The sequence below is a fragment of the Helianthus annuus genome, chromosome 8 (assembly GCF_002127325.2).
Source record: "Helianthus annuus cultivar XRQ/B chromosome 8, HanXRQr2.0-SUNRISE, whole genome shotgun sequence".
Taxonomy (NCBI): domain Eukaryota; kingdom Viridiplantae; phylum Streptophyta; class Magnoliopsida; order Asterales; family Asteraceae; genus Helianthus; species Helianthus annuus.
The window spans coordinates 82,763,618-82,782,852 of NC_035440.2; the positions used below are offsets into that span (position 1 = coordinate 82,763,618).

Below are 19,235 nucleotides of genomic sequence, written 5' to 3' on the forward strand. Positions count from 1 at the left end.
AGGACTGAATTAGAAGCTTACCAAGGTCCTATTGATGTTAAGCTATCACTAGAAATCGGCCTTGATGTCCAGAAGTGCTCCAGAAGTCTGCCTTGAATGTTCTTGAGAGTTGAGAGCTTTTGTTTACAATTGCAAGTGCCAAGAAATGAGCTCTTTGATCAATATATGGAGGAAATCAGCTGATAAAAGGAGGTTACTGTAGTCCTAGCCATGCAAGAGATTTTATTGGATCAAAAGGAGGTGAAAAACAGCTGGTTACCATTCAAAATCGGACCCAAATCGACCCAATTCGCGAATTCTGTCGCTGGCGCTGGGTCGCGGCCCGCGTAGGACCTCAGGCGGGCGCCTGGGGTCAGCAGTTCCAAAGTTTGCCCATTTGTTGCATGTTTGGTCCCTGTACTTTGGTTGTGATGATTCGGCTACTTATCTTGACCCGTAAACCCCCAAACTTGGTTTCTAAGAACCTTAGGACATCTACCTACATGGTAATGTCCTCGGATAATTTTGCGCTCAACCGAAAAGCCACGAAATTCGACGTTGACGCTTTTAGTCCTTCAAGTACGGTTTTGGCCATAACTTTCTCATACGTTGACGAAACTTCACGAAATTTTAACCACATATTCTAGTGAGTATATTTTAGCTTCTCAAAGCTTCCGGTCTGCCAAAAGTTCACTCAGAGGTATAAATTAAACATGTTGACACTTTTGGCCCCTATAGTTTGCAATTCCTCACTTTTGTGCAATTTCCGCGTCGTATGATCCATGAACCATCCGTTTAAGGTTATAAACATTATGTAGGGTTATCATAGAGTCTATTTATCCATTGCTGACACTTTGGACCCTTACGTTCCATAGTTTTCACTGTTTGTCACTTTTAGTCCCTCTAAAGTTCATTTTCACATACCGGAACCTTATGACACGTGTCAAGACATTATAGGACGAAATTTTTCGAGGTGTTACATTTATAAAGCAGGAAACATGCCGCCAGTGATATTCCGAGGAAGAGGAAGGGGAAGAAGAGGCAGAGGAGAGATCGTTACTCATCACGATCACGAGGCCGGACCTTCTGGTACGCGAGCTCCTTCGACTACAAGGAGTGAAGAACCACAGAGGCGAAGAGACCTTTACGAACCTGCAAGGCATTCCACCTCGCACAGCTCGACGCCATCATACCGGCTCTCATTCGGGCCAAATTCAGAGAATGATCCCAACAACCCACAACCTTCCTTCATACCACTACAACGTTCGGTATCGCACCGAAATTATGACGACCCTACTCCATACTTCATAGGTCAGTTTAATCCAGCTGACTATATCCAGGAACCTTCAGGCTTTGTTCCTTTAGGGCCACAAGATCACTTCTCCGAAGATCATATGGACGAAGATACGGATCCGACAGAACCTGCTCGTGGTACGCCCACGCATCCGATAGAAGTCTCTGATGGGTCATCCTTCCATGGCACACCCTATCAGGGACCAGATAGTTTCCAAGCGATGTTTGACCGACATGAGTGGTACTATACACCACCTCAGCAGACATCACAACAACCGCGACATCCACAGGATCCCTCTGAGGATTCACGCTTTGTGGCAGTTACGCCACCACCTCCGCCACCGGCACAACCAGTAATGCCTGACCCGCCAAGGCGTAGGAGGACAAATGCTCGTATGTCCACACGAGGAGGAGGGGGTATCCACTTCAGCACCCCTCGACACTCTAGTAGTAGCCACTATCCGCCACTACAAGAAGAAGGACCTTCAAGTCCTATACAGGAGGCGAACTCCGCACCAGCTGCACCAAATTCGCCACCATTTGGGTACGACCAACCCATACCTACTTACACGGGTCCAACGGCTTACAACCCGTTCGAACCGTCGCAAGCACATTACAACTACAATTATGAGCGCGACCCATATGTGGTGTCGGCTAGATATAATGCACGCTATCCTGACGGAGCTCATGGGAACATGGGAGCACCGGACTACTCAGCTCATGGGTATCCAATACCTCCCAGACCTCCAGTTCCGCAACAAGCGCCACAACCACGTTTTCTCCTCCTGAACAGGAAGAGATACTCCACCGACTAGATCGTGTGGAGAGAGAGTTCGAGGAAGAGAAAAAGAGCCACCGAGGATTTCTCAAAGGCTTAGCGAACCTATTAAAGGGCAAAAAGAAGAAACGTGACCACTAGCCCTTAATAGTTGTACTAGTGTAATTTCTACTTTAAAATAAGTCCCTGCGTGGACATTTATCGTATTTCAGTCCCTAAGTGGACTTATCTTTTAGTCCTTGCATGGACACTTATTTTATGTTAGTCCCTGCGTGGACTTGTCACTTATTTTAAACCTCTATGGAGGTATGTACTATTTGAAAGACCCATTTAGGGCAATACGTAATAGTATTTGAGATTTTGGAATGTATGATTTGAGTTTTGTTTTAATATATATGAAATAAATCAAAACCATTCCTTTTAAATTGATCTGCCAATATAAAGAATCTTAGGGTGAAACCTAGCCAGGTGTCTTTTAAGATCCGGCCAAGATGGTACGACCAAATTAAAAGATTCAGATTCCCTGTTAACCTCTGCAAGCATGTTGACGATCATGACAGATGTGATTCGTTAAAAATCACACAAGTCATTCTTATGCAATAATCCTTTAGAGGATTTTAAAGACCCAACTAAATGATTTATAAATCTGGGGCAAAAATCATCAATAAAGATGATCATTTATAAAACATCCGTTAGTGATGTAGTGCCTACGGGCCAACCTTATTAAAACATCCATTAGTGATGTAGTGCCTACGGGCCAACCTTATTAAAACATCCATTAGTGATGTAGTGCCTACGGGCCAACCTTATTAAAACATCCATTAGTGATGTAGTGCCTACGGGCCAACCTTATTAAAACATCCATTAGTGATGTAGTGCCTACGGGCCAACCTTATTAAAACATCCACTAGAGATGTAGTGCCTACGAGCCAACCATATTAAAACATCCATTAATGATGTAATGCCTATGGGCCGTGATAATTGTCTTATAAGGACAGAAGACAGTGGTGGTCTATGACTCCCTGTCAGAGAGAGATAAAAAGAACTACGGTTCAAATCTCTATGCCTTTGATTCTCTGAAATCTCGGCTAATATTATAAAACATCCTCGTGATTAGGCTTTATGCCGCCAATATTATTGATATAGCTAAAATAGGATATATTCAAATCCTAAGATTTAATGAGTAATAAGTTAACCAAATATGGTCTCTAAATATGGTCTCTGTTACCATGGTTGACAAATTGTCATAAAAGACAATTATATAATAATCTCCTGAATAAAATTTTGTTATCTTCTGTAACAGATTCAAGTTACAATGGCGGATCCCAATGGAGAGAATAGCCATACAAATGAAGATGACTACGACAATGCGCCAGTGCATTTGACAGGCGCACAGTTAAAGGCTCTGATTGACAACGCTGTTCAGGCAGCTCTGGATCGTCAATATACTGAGTCTCAAGGCAGAACCGTATCAAAACCACCCTCCAAACCAAAGTCACAATCCAAACCACTCTCCAAACCCAAGAAAGATGACGATAATCACTCGTCCGCTGAGAATAGTATTCGTCGTGAACGAGAATATACTGATGCGTCCGGTGCCAAGGGTTGCACCTACAAGTACTTCGTGTCTTGTAAGCCCCGGGAATTCACAGGGGAGAAGGGTGCTGTGGATTGTATCACCTGGCTGGATGAGATGGACACTATTTTGGACATCAGTGGGTGTGCGGAGAAGGATGTGGTGAAATTTGTGTCACAATCATTTAAGGGCGAGGCCCTAGCATGGTGGAGAGCGTTGGTACAGGCATCCGGTAAGTCTGCTCTATACAAGATGACATGGGAGGAGTTTATTGCTCTCATTAAGGAAAACTACTGTCCTCAGCATGAGGTAGAGAAGATCGAGTCTGACTTTGTGTCACTGGTAATGACAAACCTGGACTGCCAGGCCTATTTGACGAGCTTCAATACGATGTCTCGCCTGGTCCCGTACCTTGTGACACCAGAGTCCAGACGAATCGCCCATTTCATTGGGGGCTTAGAGCCTGCGATAAAGGCGAGTGTAAAGGCCTCTCGGCCGACGACCTTCAGGTCAGTAACTGACCTCTCCTTGTCTCTCACTTTAGATGCTGTCCGTCTGAGGACGCTAAGGAGCAAGGAGGCGGAAAAGAGGAAACGTGAGGATGATACCTCACGAAGGTCAGGAAAGAAACACCGTGGAAACGGTGATGGCAAAAGAGGGGCGGAAGCAAAGAAAGATGGCCAAGCTGGAGAAAGGCCCAAATGCAAAGTTTGCCAGAAACCCCATTCTGGAAAATGTAGTTTTGGGTCAAATTCACAGTCCCAGCCAAAGTCTTTTGCCTGTGGACTATGCAAGTCCAAGGACCATAAGACAGTGGACTGTAAAAAGATCAAGGATGCAACATGCTACGGTTGCAATGAAAAAGGGCATATCAAGAGTAACTGCCCTAAGAATGCCAGGAAACCAGAAGAGAACAAGAAGACAAATGCGAGAGTCTTCCGTATGGATGCAAAGGAGGCTGTGCTGAACGACAACGTACTTACAGGTACTTTTCTCGTAAATAATATATTTGCAAGAGTACTTTTCGATTCAGGCGCTGATAAGTCCTTTGTAGACCAAAATTTTTGCGAACTATTGAATATACCTATCAAGACCCTAGACGTAAAATACGAGGTAGAGTTAGCGGACGGCACGATAGAAACCGTCTCCACTGTTCTAGAGGGATGTGAAATGTCCATTAAGAACCATTCTTTTCCTCTATCTCTACTTCCTTTCAAACTAGCGGGTTTCGACATTGTTCTAGGCATGGACTGGTTATCCCGTAATCAGGCCCAAATCGTTTGCAACAAAAGGCTTATAGTGCTAAAGACTCCGAGTGGTGAATCGCTCACCATTCGAGGAGACACGCAGTATGGATTACCCAAGGACGTATCTATGCTCAAAGCTTCTAGATGTTTGAACAGAGGCTGTGTCATTTACATGGCTCAGGTGATAATTGAAGAACCCAAGCCGAAGATAGAGGATCTTCCTGTCATTTCTGAATATCCCGAGGTCTTCCCCGAAGAACTACCTGGTTTACCACCAGATAGACAAGTGGAATTCAGAATAGATATCATACCAGGAGCAGCTCCTATAGCTAGAGTGCCCTACAGGCTAGCTCCGACGGAAATGAAGGAACTAAGGACCCAGTTGGATGAGCTGTTGGCAAAAGGTTTTATCAGACCAAGTTCGTCTCCCTAGGGAGCACCTGTCCTATTTGTAAAGAAGAAGGACGGATCGATGCGGTTGTGCATCGATTACCGTGAGCTGAACAAAGTTACCATAAAGAATAGATATCCTTTGCCAAGGATCGACGATCTGTTCGATCAGCTGCAAGGAGCGAGCTACTTTTCAAAGATCGACTTAAGGTCGGGCTATCATCAGCTAAAGGTCAGAGATGAAGATGTGCATAAGACAGCATTTAGGACTCGCTACGGTCATTACGAGTTCCTAGTGATGCCTTTTGGGCTCACAAATGCACCGGCTGCGTTCATGGATCTCATGAATCGCGTCTGCAAGCCGTACTTGGACAAATTTGTCATAGTCTTCATCAACGACATCCTTATATATTCCAAGAACCAAGCTGACCACGAGAAACACCTCCGTTGTATTCTCGAGTTGCTACAACGTGAGAAACTCTACGCCAAATTCTCTAAATGCGAATTTTGGCTACGAGAGGTTCAGTTTTTGGGTCACGTTGTAAGTGAGCGTGGTATCCAGGTGGATCCCGCTAAGGTAGAGGCAGTCATGAACTGGCAAGAGCCGAGGACGCCTACCGAAATTCGTAGTTTCCTGGGGTTAGCAGGATATTACAGGAGGTTTATTGAGAATTTTTCGAGGATTGCTGCGCCCTTGACTTCCCTAACCAAGAAGAAAGAAAAGTTCATTTGGGGCCCAAAGCAGCAAGAATCCTTCGAAATCCTGAAGCAAAAGCTGAGCAACGCACCTGTGTTGACCTTACCTGAGGGTACAGAAGAATTCGTAGTTCACTGCGATGCATCACACACAGGCATGGGGTGTGTGCTTATGCAGAAGGGCAATGTTATTGCATACGCTTAACGACAATTAAAGGTGCACGAAAAGAATTACACCACCCATGATTTGGAGTTGGGTGTCGTTGTATTTGCACTGAAATTGTGGAGGCATTACCTCTATGGTATTAAATTTGTGATTTATTCTGATCACAAAAGTCTTCAACATCTGTTCAACCAGAAAGAGTTGAACATGAGACAATGCCGTTGGATGGAAACATTGAATGATTATGATTGTGAGATCAGGTACCATCTCGGCAAAGCGAATGTAGTCGCTGATGCCTTGAGCAGGAAAGAAAGGGTAAAACCTATTCGAATCAATGCCAAGAGCATTGAAGTCAAGAACAATTTGATTGAAAGGATATTAGCTGCACAGCGAGAGGCTGTGTTGGAAGCTAATTATCCTAAGGAAAAGTTAGGAGTAACTGAAGAGCAGTTAACTCTTAGCAAGGATGGAATCCTTAGACTGAACGGACGAATATGGGTTCCGATTTATGGAGGGCTACGAGATGTTATCCTCCAGGAAGCCCATAGTTCCAAGTATTCGGTCCATCCGGGAGCAGATAAAATGTATCAAGACTTAAAAGCAAACTACTGGTGGATAGGCTTGAAAAAGTCTGTAGCCGCCCATGTAGCAAAGTGCTTGACTTGTGCTCAAGTCAAAGCCGAACACCAAAAGCCGTCTGGCTTGCTACAACAGCCTGAACTTCCGAGTGGAAGTGGGAATGCGTAACGATGGACTTCATAACCAAGTTACCCAAAACCAGGAAAGGAAACGATACAATATGGGTCATAGTCGATAGGCTGACTAAATCAGCTTATTTCTTACCCATCAAGGAGACGTATAGCTCCGATATGTTAGCCCAACTTTATGTTGATAAGATTGTAGCTTTACACGGCATACCTGTGACTATTATCTCCGACAGGGATACCAGGTACACGTCTCATTTCTGGAAGAGTTTCCAGCAATCTTTGGGCACGCGTTTGAACTTCAGTACGGCTTACCATCCACAGACGGACGGTCAGAGTGAGCGTACTATCCAAACGCTAGAAGACATGCTTCGTGCATGTGCAATCGATTTAGGTGGTAACTGGGATAAGAATCTACCCCTAATCGAATTCTCCTACAATAATAGCTACCATACCAGCATAAAGGCTGCGCCTTTCGAGGCATTATACGGTAGGAAATGTAGATCGCCTGTTTATTGGGCGGAAGTAGGAGAGGTCCAATTATCAGGACCAGAGATAGTTTTCCAGACAACGGACAAGATTGTCCAGATACGGGAACGTCTCAAGGCTGCCCGCGATAGGCAGAAGAGCTACGCTGACCCGAAGCGTAAGGATTTTCACTTCGAAGTAGGTGAAAAGGTGTTGCTTAAGGTGTCACCCTGGAAGGGGGTGATGCGTTTCGGCAAGAAGGGCAAACTGAGTCCGAGATACATAGGACCTTTTGAGGTCATTGAACGTGTCGGGTCAGTTGCCTATAAGTTGAACTTGCCTGAAGAGCTCAATGGAATTCACAATGTGTTCCACATCTGCAATCTCAAGAAGTGCTTCACTGATGAATCATTGGTGATCCCACACACAGATGTGCATATAGATGAGAGCTTAAAATTTGTAGAGAAACCATTGTCGATTGAAGATCGACAGGTGAAAAAGCTTCGCAGAAAGCACGTACCGATTGTAAAAGTCAAATGGGATGCTCGTAGAGGTCCCGAATATACGTGGGAAGTCGAAGCCACAATGAAAGAAAAATACCCCTATTTATTTGAGTAAATCTCGGGTCGAGATTTATTTTAAGGGGGTGAGGATGTAACACCTCGAATTTTTGTGTCCAATAATGTGTTAACACGTATCATTAGTTACACGTGGCATTGATATTAAATAAAGGACTAATGTTGACAAACCTTGAAAGTATATAAATTCGAGGGTTATAAATGTCAAACAAAGGTAAATATACTGTATAGTAACCCTAAATAATGCTTGTACCTTCAAACAAATAAATCATAGATCGTACGGAAGCAAAACGCGGAAGAAAGTGAGAGATTTCAAGCTACAGGGGTTAACTGTGTCAACATGTTTAATTATACCTCTGAGTGACCCTTTAACGTTCCCGGGGCTTTGTAACAGTATAATACACTCACTAGAATGCAATATATATATTCCGCGAAGTTCCGTTTTAAAACGAGAAAGTTACGATCAAATTCGTATGAGAAGGGTTAAAAGCGCCAATAATATAATTTAAGGCTTTCCGGATAATAAATAAATTAACCGGGGGGCTTAACAATGCGGGTAAATAACGCGAGGTCCTTAATTGTAATTAATCGAGGGCCATATCGCAAAGTTACCCCTTCAAACCCGAAAGGTCGGGTAATTAATTACCGAGATTTTCTAATCATTGCTAAAAGATTTAAAAAGATTTATTTTTAACCCCTTATGGACCGTAAAGGGTATGCCTTACGGACCGTAAGGAGGGGGAATGATTGCTGATGATCCGCCTATGGCTTACGGACCGCAAGACCGAAGCCATACGGTCCGTAAGCGATGCCCAGCGACAGAAAGTTGGCTGTTGGCTGATTTAAACGGCAAAACAATCAAGGATGGGTTTCTCAGGGTCATGGGCGCCCCCTACTCGACCCATAACCCTCTAGGACACATGCCATTCATCCATGATCAGTTGTAGAGTGATGTGTGATGATCTTGGACCTTGTCTTTGACTATAAATAGACTCATTGTGTTCATAACTTCATCACAACTCAAACACACTCATCTGGTCATTCCAAAGGCTCTCAAGCATCCTTCTTTGTTCTCTAAGCAAGCCTAAGCTTCTGTAAGTCGTTTACGTCTTTTGTAGTTTGATTTATACTTAGTAAATAGCTAAAAACCAAACCGTCGTAAAAACGGTTTGACTTCAAAATAAATCCGTAATGGCTCAGGCTTATGACGGATCAAAAGTAGTTATGAGTTGGTATTTATGTGGGTAATAAACCTCTAAAAGGGTTCCCTCTGATCACCACTCTAACTAGCTCAAATGTCGAGTCAAACGAATGCTTAAAAAGTCAACAGAAAGCTATTTTTGCGATTCTTACATAATCTGTAATGTATATGCTATGGAACCTGTTTAGACACTCATAAAACATGATATTAAGTATATAAACTTGATTGCGCTCGTTTGAATCGACCATTTGCTATATTGACCCGGTTCGGAGCCGAATGTCGCAAAAGTTTGACTTTTGCTTTGACTTCAGTTCTGACCCGTTTTAGTGAGGTATAGATATGCCTTAGGACTCTCTTAGGACCAGGTTACATGATGGTTTAACCCTCTGTGACCGGTTCATGATTTGTCCGAGTCTTCTACGCATTTCCGTTAATCGCCTAAAAGTTGACCGTAACGGCCTTTTAAAAATAAAACGAGTATTTCGGACACGTGAACGGACCATAACCTTGCTTACTAAATTATAAGCATGTCCTTAAAGTTTCACGTCAATCCGAGGTCTAGAATGAGAGTTATGCTAAAAAGCGCAATTAAAGTAAACTTTTGTAATAAACGGCGCAATTAGCATAATGCATATCTAAACCAAGATTTCGTCGCCAAAACTCTTACCCACTGTTGTAAAATAATATTTCTGGAATTTTAAAGATTTTTAATAATTTTTACCTTGCTCATAACCTGCGGTTATGGCTACGGTTCGGTAAATACCGAATATGCCCTTTTCGGCCAAAACATGAGTTCTACAAGGTCTTTTGACCCGATTCCAGTTGCTACTGATTTTAAATAATAAATAAAGTATTTTAAACTTTATAAACTGTTCGGGAAACTCAGATTTCCTGTAGAACTCGAAAAGCTCTTTAAAAGTCTTTAAAATGACCGAAAAACCCCTACGGGGCGATATATTAACTAAAGCTCGTTACGGGCATCACGGAAGGTATCCTACTGATACCACAACCTCTTTAAGGCATATTGACTTAGGAAATAAGCGTAGGACTCTCATGGTTAACCGTTTCGCCTATTGCGCGCACGGTTCGGCTTATGAAACTAGTTTTCATAAAATAGCCGATACGGGTTAAATTATATTATTTGGACCCCAAAATCCAGAGTGTGAACCTTAAACCTATATAAAACAAGTCTCTGAACTTGTTGGGTCAGAATCACACTCCATTCTCGGTTCCCGCCTTTTCGCGCGATTAAACCGTATTCACATTTCGGAACCAACCGGTCTAGGCTACGGCCAATATAAAGACTCGTTAGGATTCTAATAGGTTAATTGAAACCTTCGTTCCAGAATAGGAGCCCCAGTAAAAGCTATCGGTGATTTAATCAAATTAAGGAATATACTTGCAAAGGTAAATACTTTAACTTATTTTCCCCTATACGGGCTTGGGATACGGTATAATATTTACCGCTTGATTGAGCATCATGTCTTCCATCGCTTAGGTGGTTAATTGAATAATATGATCGGCTCATTTAAACAGTTTTGTTTCTTAAAAGCCTTTGGGGGGTTAATGACCGTTGTCCCGGATATCCTTGGCATCATCTTACGAAATGGCCACGACCTCGACATCCCGGTGTAGGCGTACACCCGGTATATTATGTCGACATTATTATTTAAAAAGACGTAGCCGTTGGTTTTTATACTACGGTTTTACGCAATGTGGTGTGTCTATTAATCTTTAACCCGGACAGGATCCGGGCTACTGAACGCATAAAAGGACATGTAATACGTTCACAAGATTTTAATAATTTTCCCAAGTTATAAAAGAATTTGTGCCTTGTGCATTCAAATCAATTTTAAATAAACATTTTTAAATGTGTCAGTTGAACGTATTTACCAGTGTAAACTGACGTATTTTTCCCCAAAAGATTAAGTGCAGGTACTATACGAAATTGGCTGGTAATAGCTTCCTAAGCATCACGAATAGTCTCGCAAACTCGATGCTGTATCTGAATGAACAATATTTTATCTTTATTTTGATCCGCTGTGGATACATTCGACTTCTGTAATATATTTGATATTACAATCCAGAGGTTGAAGTATATATTTATCTTTAAGCTTCCGCTGTGCATTCATACAATTGTGTGGTTTGACTATATTGTTGCCAACTACGTCACGGTAATCCCCCACCGGGCCCACCGGTGATACACGTGGAAATCGGGGTGTGACAGCATGGTATGATGGTCCTAGTCATAGTCCTCCACCACTTTTTATGTTTTTTTTTATTTTTTTTAGTATTCTATTTTTTTTTAACATTTAACAAATATACTAACAAAATATTTTCATTAATATTAAACCCACATTACATAAACATAAAAAAAAAACATAAACTTAAAAAAAAAAACGAAAGACTTAATGAAAATAAACATAGAGTTAAATAATTTGATGTTTTTTCATGATGTCGTGTTGTAATTTTTTCAACATCGAACGTTTCGGCTCGGGTTCGTCCTCGACATTCATCGATATTATTTCCCATTCCTTGAGCCGAATTTTTTCATCGGAAATTCGGATTTTCTCATTCGCCAATCGGACCTTCTCACGTAACTTTTCTTCCGATGCACGACTTTTTTCTTCGACGCCCCGCTCCTTCGCCTTCGTCTTTTGGGCCGTGACGTCATTGTACATTTTTAGGCGTTCCATAAACTCAACCATGTTCGGGTCCACCTTTTCCTTTTCTTTTCCCTTGGCCCGCTCCTTCTTTGATTTGTCTCGGCCCGTTGGACGCTCCGGTTCACGTACGTTGTACTCCTCTTCGTCAAAGTCGGCGTCATCATTTAAGTTTATGTGACACCTCGAGTCCGATCCACCGGCACTAAAACTACCCGTTTCCGATGTTTTTTGGCGTTTCGCCATCGCCACCTCGTTGGGAATAGGCCTATATTTTGGTTCGTCTTTTACAACCATCCACGCGCGAACGTGAGGAAAGTTGGTATTACCATTCTTGTCCTTATACTTTTCCAACGCCATTTTGAACACATCCTCGTCGTTCCACCCGCTACGACGGTCACTTGTATATAATTTATTAAATTCCTCGCAAAACCTATTGATGGACGAGTTCATTTTCCGCCACTTTAAGGAGACCGAGTCGACATCTCGATACGGGCCTTGGTCCATAAAGACGAGAAACTTGGCCAATACCTTGGACCAAAACCCCTCACCCGATTGGTTATTACCTATAAAAAACAAACAAAATATATAAAGTGTTAACATAATAATAAACAAAAGTAAAAAACCTACTGTTAAAAAATAAAACTTAAAGTAAAAACCTACTGTTAAAAAAAAATAAAACCTACTAATAAAGTAAAAAACCTACCGGTGTAGCAAAAAAAAAAAAAAAAACTTAAACTAAAAAACCTACTGTTAACAAAAAAAATTAAAACTTTAAAACTAATAAACACAAAAACCAACTGTTAACCAAAAAAAAAAAAAAAAAAACAAACTGTCGGGTAAGAAAAAAAAATTTAAACTTTAAAAAATTTAAACTTTAAAAAATTTAAACTTAAAAAAAATACGAACCTTTTGCCGGGTTGTCAGAAGTGCCAATGAAAGCCTTGGCTAAGGCTTCTTCTTCGATTGGTGTCCACTTGGTCGCCTTCGGTTTCGACGGTTGATCACCCACCACTTGCTTGCCTTTGTTTAGTTTTCCTTTCCCTTTAGGCGGTTGGGTTTCAGGAACAATCTCCACATCGTCTTTGGGTTCGGATTGGGTCGGGATCGGTTGAGGTTGAACGGGTGGTGTGGGGATCGGTTGAGGTTGAACGGGTGGGAAGTTCCAAGCACCCCGCATCATCATTTGTTGAAGGGCTTGATTTTGGGAGATTTGAGCGAATTGGTTTGGCGAGTGTTGGAATGAAGCAAACGCGTTCGATGAATATTCCGAGAATTGATTCGGTTCTAGCGTCGGATAATATCCCGGAACCGAGAAAACATTAGGTTGGGTCGGATTGTTGGGAGTATTCGGGTTGTTCAGAGTGTTCGGGTTGTCCGGGTTGTTGAACGGATCCATGAAAAAGTGTAAAAAGGTTTATAGTGGAAGAAGGTTTATAAAATAGTGGAAGAAGGTTTATAAAAATTATGTGAGAAAGAGATGAAATTTTGGGGTTAATTTGGTGATTGAAAGTGAAAATGGAAGATAAATATATATATTTAAAAATTCTGACCGTTTGGAATTATTCAAAATATGGATTTTTTTTTTATTTTAACGGTCGAATTATTTAATGAGGGCCCCACTTTTTTGGACTGTCTCCAACGGCGAAGAACAGACGGAGAGGCCGGGACGCGGGGGGCGGCATGGTGTAGCGATCGTCGCCGGTGTGGGGACGTCCCCCATACCGTGTAGCCTCATGGGAGAATTGGATCTCGTTTTCTTTTTTGTAATCGGTTTTGCTTTGGTTGTGGCTGCTCTTGTTTTTTGGGATGTGTCGTTGTGAATAATAGTTACCTTTAAAAAAAAATCAGTCATCACAGCATCCTTCACATAAAAATCATAAACCGCAACTAAGAGCATTCACATCCAATCCATCAAATTATACATACATTCCACTAAAAAACAACTCCTATATCAATATATTTCCACTAAAAACAAATACTTTTTCTCTCTCCTTTCAATTAAATAATATTATCATTACATTTTTCTCTAACTTCCACTCACAACCACTTTCAAAATATATTAAAAAATTATAACGGGTGGAACAGTGTCCCCCCAAATATACAGATGAACAGTAACATTTTCTCTCTCCTCTACTCACAACCACTTTTTATACCATTTAGGGGATGCGGAGTGGTGGGCGGCAAAAGGCCATCACCGATCGGCAAGAGCACGGCAAACCATTGCCAACTTGTTTGCCGCGTGAGTGTTTGATGAAATGGGGGGTAAATCGGTGATGGAACACCGCTGCGGCAAAGGGAAGAAGAGGAGAGAGACAGGGGTGTGGGGTGGGGTCCATTCCAATCTCAACCAATCACATCTTTTTTCCTTTTTTTTTATTTAAAAAGTTTACCACTACACCAAATGTTTAAACCATTGCCAACATTTTTCACCAAAGTTTAAACACTTTTGCCTAATTGACATGGCGCGCTCTCATTGGTCGGTTTTTTGGTTTGCCACTTTAAAGTGTTTAACCACTCCTTATACCCTTATAATATAAAAACCCCTCCTCACATAATTTGATGGTTTGGATGTGAATGCTCTAACACATACCTGACTAGGAATCTGCCTCTTATAGAAAACCGAAGAGTTTAAAACATCAAGCTCAAACCCAGGATTCGAAAGAACATAAACCGAATACTTAATTCCCATAGCCCATAGGGACTAAATTTACAACTTAATCACAAATAAAGGGTCGAATATGAACTTCACATCAAGTGGTCGACACTAACCCCACACCACCAAATCTTTGTACCTAGGGTTTAACACCACCATTTCTACCGTTTCTCTACCACCACCACCACCACCACCGCCATGACAACAGTAACTCGCTTCCTCCTCCGCTCCCTCCGCCGCCTCTCCCCCCTCCAAACCGCCACACTTTCCCCCACCTTCACCCTAAAACCCTCATACCAGCCCCAAACGCACGTCATCCCCACCCGCACCTTCGCTTTCTCTTCCGCCGAAGAAGCCGCCGCCGAACGCCGCCGTCGCAAACGCCGCCTCCGCATCGAGCCGCCACTACACGCCCTCCAACGCGATCCCAACTCCCCACGGCCTAAACGCGACCCTAACCAACCCGACACCACCTCCGCCCTCGTCGGCCCCCGCCTCAGCCTCCACAACCGCGTCCAATCCCTGATCCGCGCCGGCGATCTCGACAACGCCTCTGTCGTCGCTCGCCAATCAGTATTCTCCACCACTCGCCCCACCGTGTTCACTTGCAACGCCATTATCGGCTCCATGTATCGCACAAAACGGTATTCGGATGCCATCGCCCTGTTTACCTACTTTTTTAAGCAGTGTAATATCGTCCCGAATGTTGTTTCGTATAATTTTTTAATTGTTTCGTATTGTGAGAGTGGAGAGGTGGATAAAGGATTAGAAGTGTATCAACATATCAAGGAGAATGCGCCTTTTAGCCCGTCCGCAGTTACGTTTCGTCATTTAACGAAAGGTTTGGTTGACGCTGGGCGGATTGACTTGTTGTGGAAAATGGTAGGGGATGGGCACGGGGCGGATTCACACGGGGTTTTTGAATTTGGGGAATTTGGAAAAGGCGAATGAGTTTTTTGATGAGTTGAAGAGCAGGTGTATGGTTTACGACGGGATTGTTAATGCTACGTTTATGGAGTGGTTTTTCAGTCAAGGTAGGGTGAGAGAGGCGATGGAGTCGTATAAGTCGTTGTTGGATAAGGAGTTTAAGATGGTTCCGGCTACGTGTAATGTGCTTTTGGAGGTTTTGCTTAAATGGGGAAGGAAAGTTGAAGCAGAGGCTTTGTTTGATAGTATGTTGGATAGGCATACGCCGCCTGTTGTTCAGGCGGTGAATTCGGATACGTTTAACTTGATGGTGAATGAGTGTTTTAAGGAGGAGGAGGGCAGAGAGTTGGAGGCTTACAGTAGTGTGTTTAAGAAGGCGGGTAAAGCGCCAAAGTCGAAGCCTTTTGCGATGGGTTTAATAACATGATTATGAGGTATTGTGAGAAAGATATGGTGGATGATGCTGAGAAAATGTATGTGGAGTTGTGTGGTAAATCTTTATCGCCTGATGTCAACACATATAGGACATTGATTGATGCTTATTTAAAATTAGGAAGAATCGACGAGGCTATGGACAAGTATACGAAGATGGTGGAGGCTGGCTTGAGAGTGATTCCTACTTACGCTAACAAATGGTTTTCTGAACTAATTGAAAACGGAAAGATTGTTGAGTGTGTACCGATTTTGACTAAAATGGGTGAAAAGGATCCAAAACCGGATGCTACTACTTATGATATTGTGATCAGGGCAGTCTCTAATTATGACACAAGTTTGTCTTTGTTACAACAAATGGTCAGTTATGGTCCTGTACTTAAGGAGCACGTGTTGGATGTTTTCGATAAGGTTGGGCGCAGGGACGATATTGATCGGCTTCTAAATGCAAGATGGTCAGCACAGCGGCATGGTGGTGCAAATCCGAATGGAAGCGGATCGCACTATGGAAATTGGCAGCGGAATGGCGGTGATCAGCAAGTAGTAAATGGGGAGCAAGGATATGAGCAGCCTCAAACTGGCTCTGTTGCACTTTGATTACTTTTAGAAGTAGGGTATAAGGTATTTATTTAATATTTCTGTTTTTGAGATAGTTGCCAAGAAATTCTTGATTGTCATCCTCTGCAGTGTGCAATCATAAGCGATATTTTCCCTAACTTTTGCTCTGGAGCCTACGTGTATGTTATTTACCGAAATGCCATTTAGTTGTTTTTTATTTATTTGCAAGACAGAAAATTGAGGTCATAATGATAAAGTATATTTAAGTTTATATGAAACAAAACATACTTTGAATGGGTGATGATTGTTCATGAGTAGAATGCATAATTATGGTTTCGTCAGAGTCAAATGAAGTGTGTAGCAAAGAAGATCGTAAAACAATTGCACCAGAGCATGTACTCAAGGAATTACAGGTTTGTTCTATATTAAGTTCATGACCCTTGTCATCTGTTTTCGTTATTCTTAGTCCTTACGTGACTCGGAATCCTATACGAGATGGTGAGAAAAGTTGCTCTTCTATTTATACTTGCCAGTTAGTAGAGGTCTACAAATTGTTTTTTTTTAAAGGTCCAGTTTTTTAACCGGTTTCGGTTGTTTTTGGCACAAAAAACCGGTTTTAACAACCTTGTTTGATACGAGGAGAACCCGACCTGGTACTAACTGGTTCGGTTTGGTTTTAAAACTGGTTTTTTAAAATCGGTTCAGTTCTTAAACTGGTTACAAATGTCGCGAAGAGAACCGGTCTATAACCGCCGGGTCGGGTTGAGCCCGGACCGTTTTTTAAAAACCGGTTTCGATTTTTTCTGGTTTTGATCCTAAAGCCGGTTTTTTACCAGTTAGGGGGGGGGGGGGGTGAGTTTTTTACATGGAAAAAACATGACACCATTATTAAACTACGGGTTTGGGTTTAGTCTAAATGGGTCGGTCAACCTGGTGTTGACTCTTCTAACCTTATTTATATTTATAAACTTAAAAGTTTTTTTTTTTTCTTCAGGTTCTCGGTTTTGGGGAATTACATATACGAACAACACAAACTCGAAACAATGGTACTTGTTTTCAAACCTAAGATGTATGCTATAATTAAGATGTTGATTATTAGGCTATTTGGGTGGTAATCAGTTTTTTTATAAACGAGCAGGACCCCGTGAGAGGTGGAAAGTGCGCGAATGTAAGAGAGATGACGGAAGAAGAAGCGGCGGCAGAGCAGCAGCGGATGTTTGCAGAAGAAGCACGAGCTAGAATGAATGGCGTTGCCCCTACCGTATCCGTAACCAAAGTGAGTGTTTGCAAAGTCTCTCTAATCTCAGACACAAACATTGAGCCTCAGATGCATACATTAAGTCTCAGACGTAAACTCTACCTTAGGCGCAAAAGTTGCGTTGGTCAAAGGTCATTTTGGTGATTTTCCCTTTATTTATTAAGTACTTGAGTTCATTGGTGAATTTGATGATTATTTTGCACTTTAGTTATGTTTTCTGATTAAAATGTGCTCGATAAGTTCAAATTATTTGCTGAATTCACGTCATAGTTATTTTGTTATTTTTCCGCAGGGGCAAAATGATCATTTCTTTTTTATAAATAAATACCATATTTATATGACTTGATTTGCCCCTGAGGAAAATGACAAAATTGCAGGATTTTATAAGACAAGTATGACCTGATTTCATTTTTGGACCAAAATGGCAATAAAACTGAAACCACAGATGCAAAAGGTTTGAGTTTTGGACTAAAGTGGCAAAAGTAACCAAACCTCAGGGACGAAAATGGCAGTTTACTCGCTTTTCTTTTTGTAAATACTTTTGACACGCCCCAGCTCAAAAAGTGCATTTTTTCCCAAACGTATATTTAGATAGAGTATATTATACTCCAATTGTTTTATACTAACATCTTTTCGGCGGACCAGGTGGAGGCAGTTTTGCGCATGTTGTGGAGGTTTGCTTCTGAGACTTTTTGGGTCAGAGAGGCGGTATTGCTGGGACAACAGTCTTTTGCTGTTGTTGAGGCTTTTTTCGGGCCTGGAATGTAATTTTTTTGCCTGCAGGTGTTTTGTGTGGTGCTGATGGCGCTGTTAGAGGGTTTGTTGGGCTTTTTAGTTGGCGTTATGTGTTGTTTTGGGTTGCAGTTTAGTTGGTGTTGCAACTACTTTTTGTTTTGTTGGTTAGGTCTGGGGGCTTCAGCCTTTGTAGAGACCATCTTCCTAGCTTTAGCATCTTATATAAACTATTTCAATAATTAATCTTATATTAACTGTTTCATTAAATTTTAAGTGTTTTAATACAATGTAAGTTTATTCTTTCGCCTTTGAATACAAGTGCTCTTTGAAAAAGGCCTTGGCTTTTTTGGAAACCAACGTTTTAACATGAACGCTTCTAAATTAAAGGAGGTCTCCTTTTAGTTTTTTTTTATTACAACTTGCGCTTCCTACGTTTAATGTAAACTAAAAACCCTCTAGACCATTTTTTGGTGCTAGAATGTATATAGAATGAAGCATACATCATTTAACTATCCCATGTAGCCGTTAAAAACTTGCATTGCCATGAAGTGCGGAGGCTTTTACACACGTACACACCTTATATAGTAATCTCTTGAAGGCTTGATTTATTTTTCCACCCTTATTGTCAATCCCGCGGCAACGCGTGGGTCTCCCACTAGTAAACTAAAACATAGAATTTTTTTTATGATTTTGTTATCATAATTATTACCACTTAAGAGTTTGCCTCCATTACAAGATTGTTACTAATTTGTTTCCAAATGATAGCGTAATGTTGTTACTTATGATGAACGGCAACATCCTAACCTTGAGAAATGTGTTCTTAAAGATGCCTTATTCGAATTTTCACCGGTGTGTTCTCGAACTCTCTTTCTTGACACACATACGAACAAGCCATTAACCTTTTTCATGAAGGCATCAACCACTAAAATTCTT

The 19,235-nt window shown here is 41.8% G+C and overlaps 1 protein-coding gene and 1 pseudogene across 1 annotated transcript; one reads left to right on the forward strand and one right to left on the reverse strand.

Moving 5' to 3' along the window:
- Positions 1 to 8,946: 8,946 nt before the first annotated feature.
- LOC118480998 lies at positions 8,947 to 13,135 on the reverse strand. Its single transcript, XM_035976062.1, has 3 exons — positions 12,646 to 13,135; positions 11,552 to 12,302; positions 8,947 to 9,013 (listed from the first exon to the last, which is right to left on the reverse strand). The coding sequence occupies exons 1-3, from the start codon at positions 13,133 to 13,135 to the stop codon at positions 8,947 to 8,949; spliced, it is 1,308 nt and encodes a 435-aa protein (XP_035831955.1).
- A 1,366-nt stretch (positions 13,136 to 14,501) lies between these two features.
- Positions 14,502 to 18,569, forward strand: LOC110870254 (annotated as a pseudogene).
- Positions 18,570 to 19,235: the final 666 nt, after the last annotated feature.

Coding starts and splice junctions, on each gene's coding strand:
- LOC118480998 (XM_035976062.1), bottom strand. CDS start 13,135: ATGGATCCGTTCAACAACCCGGACAACCCGAACACTCTGAACAACCCG. Junction 12,303..12,645: donor TTCTGACAACCCGGCAAAAG/GTTCGTATTTTT, acceptor TGTTTTTTATAG/GTAATAACCAATCGGGTGAG. Junction 9,014..11,551: donor CCCGAGCCGAAACGTTCGAT/GTTGAAAAAATT, acceptor TTTGGTTTTTAG/CTATTTACTAAGTATAAATC.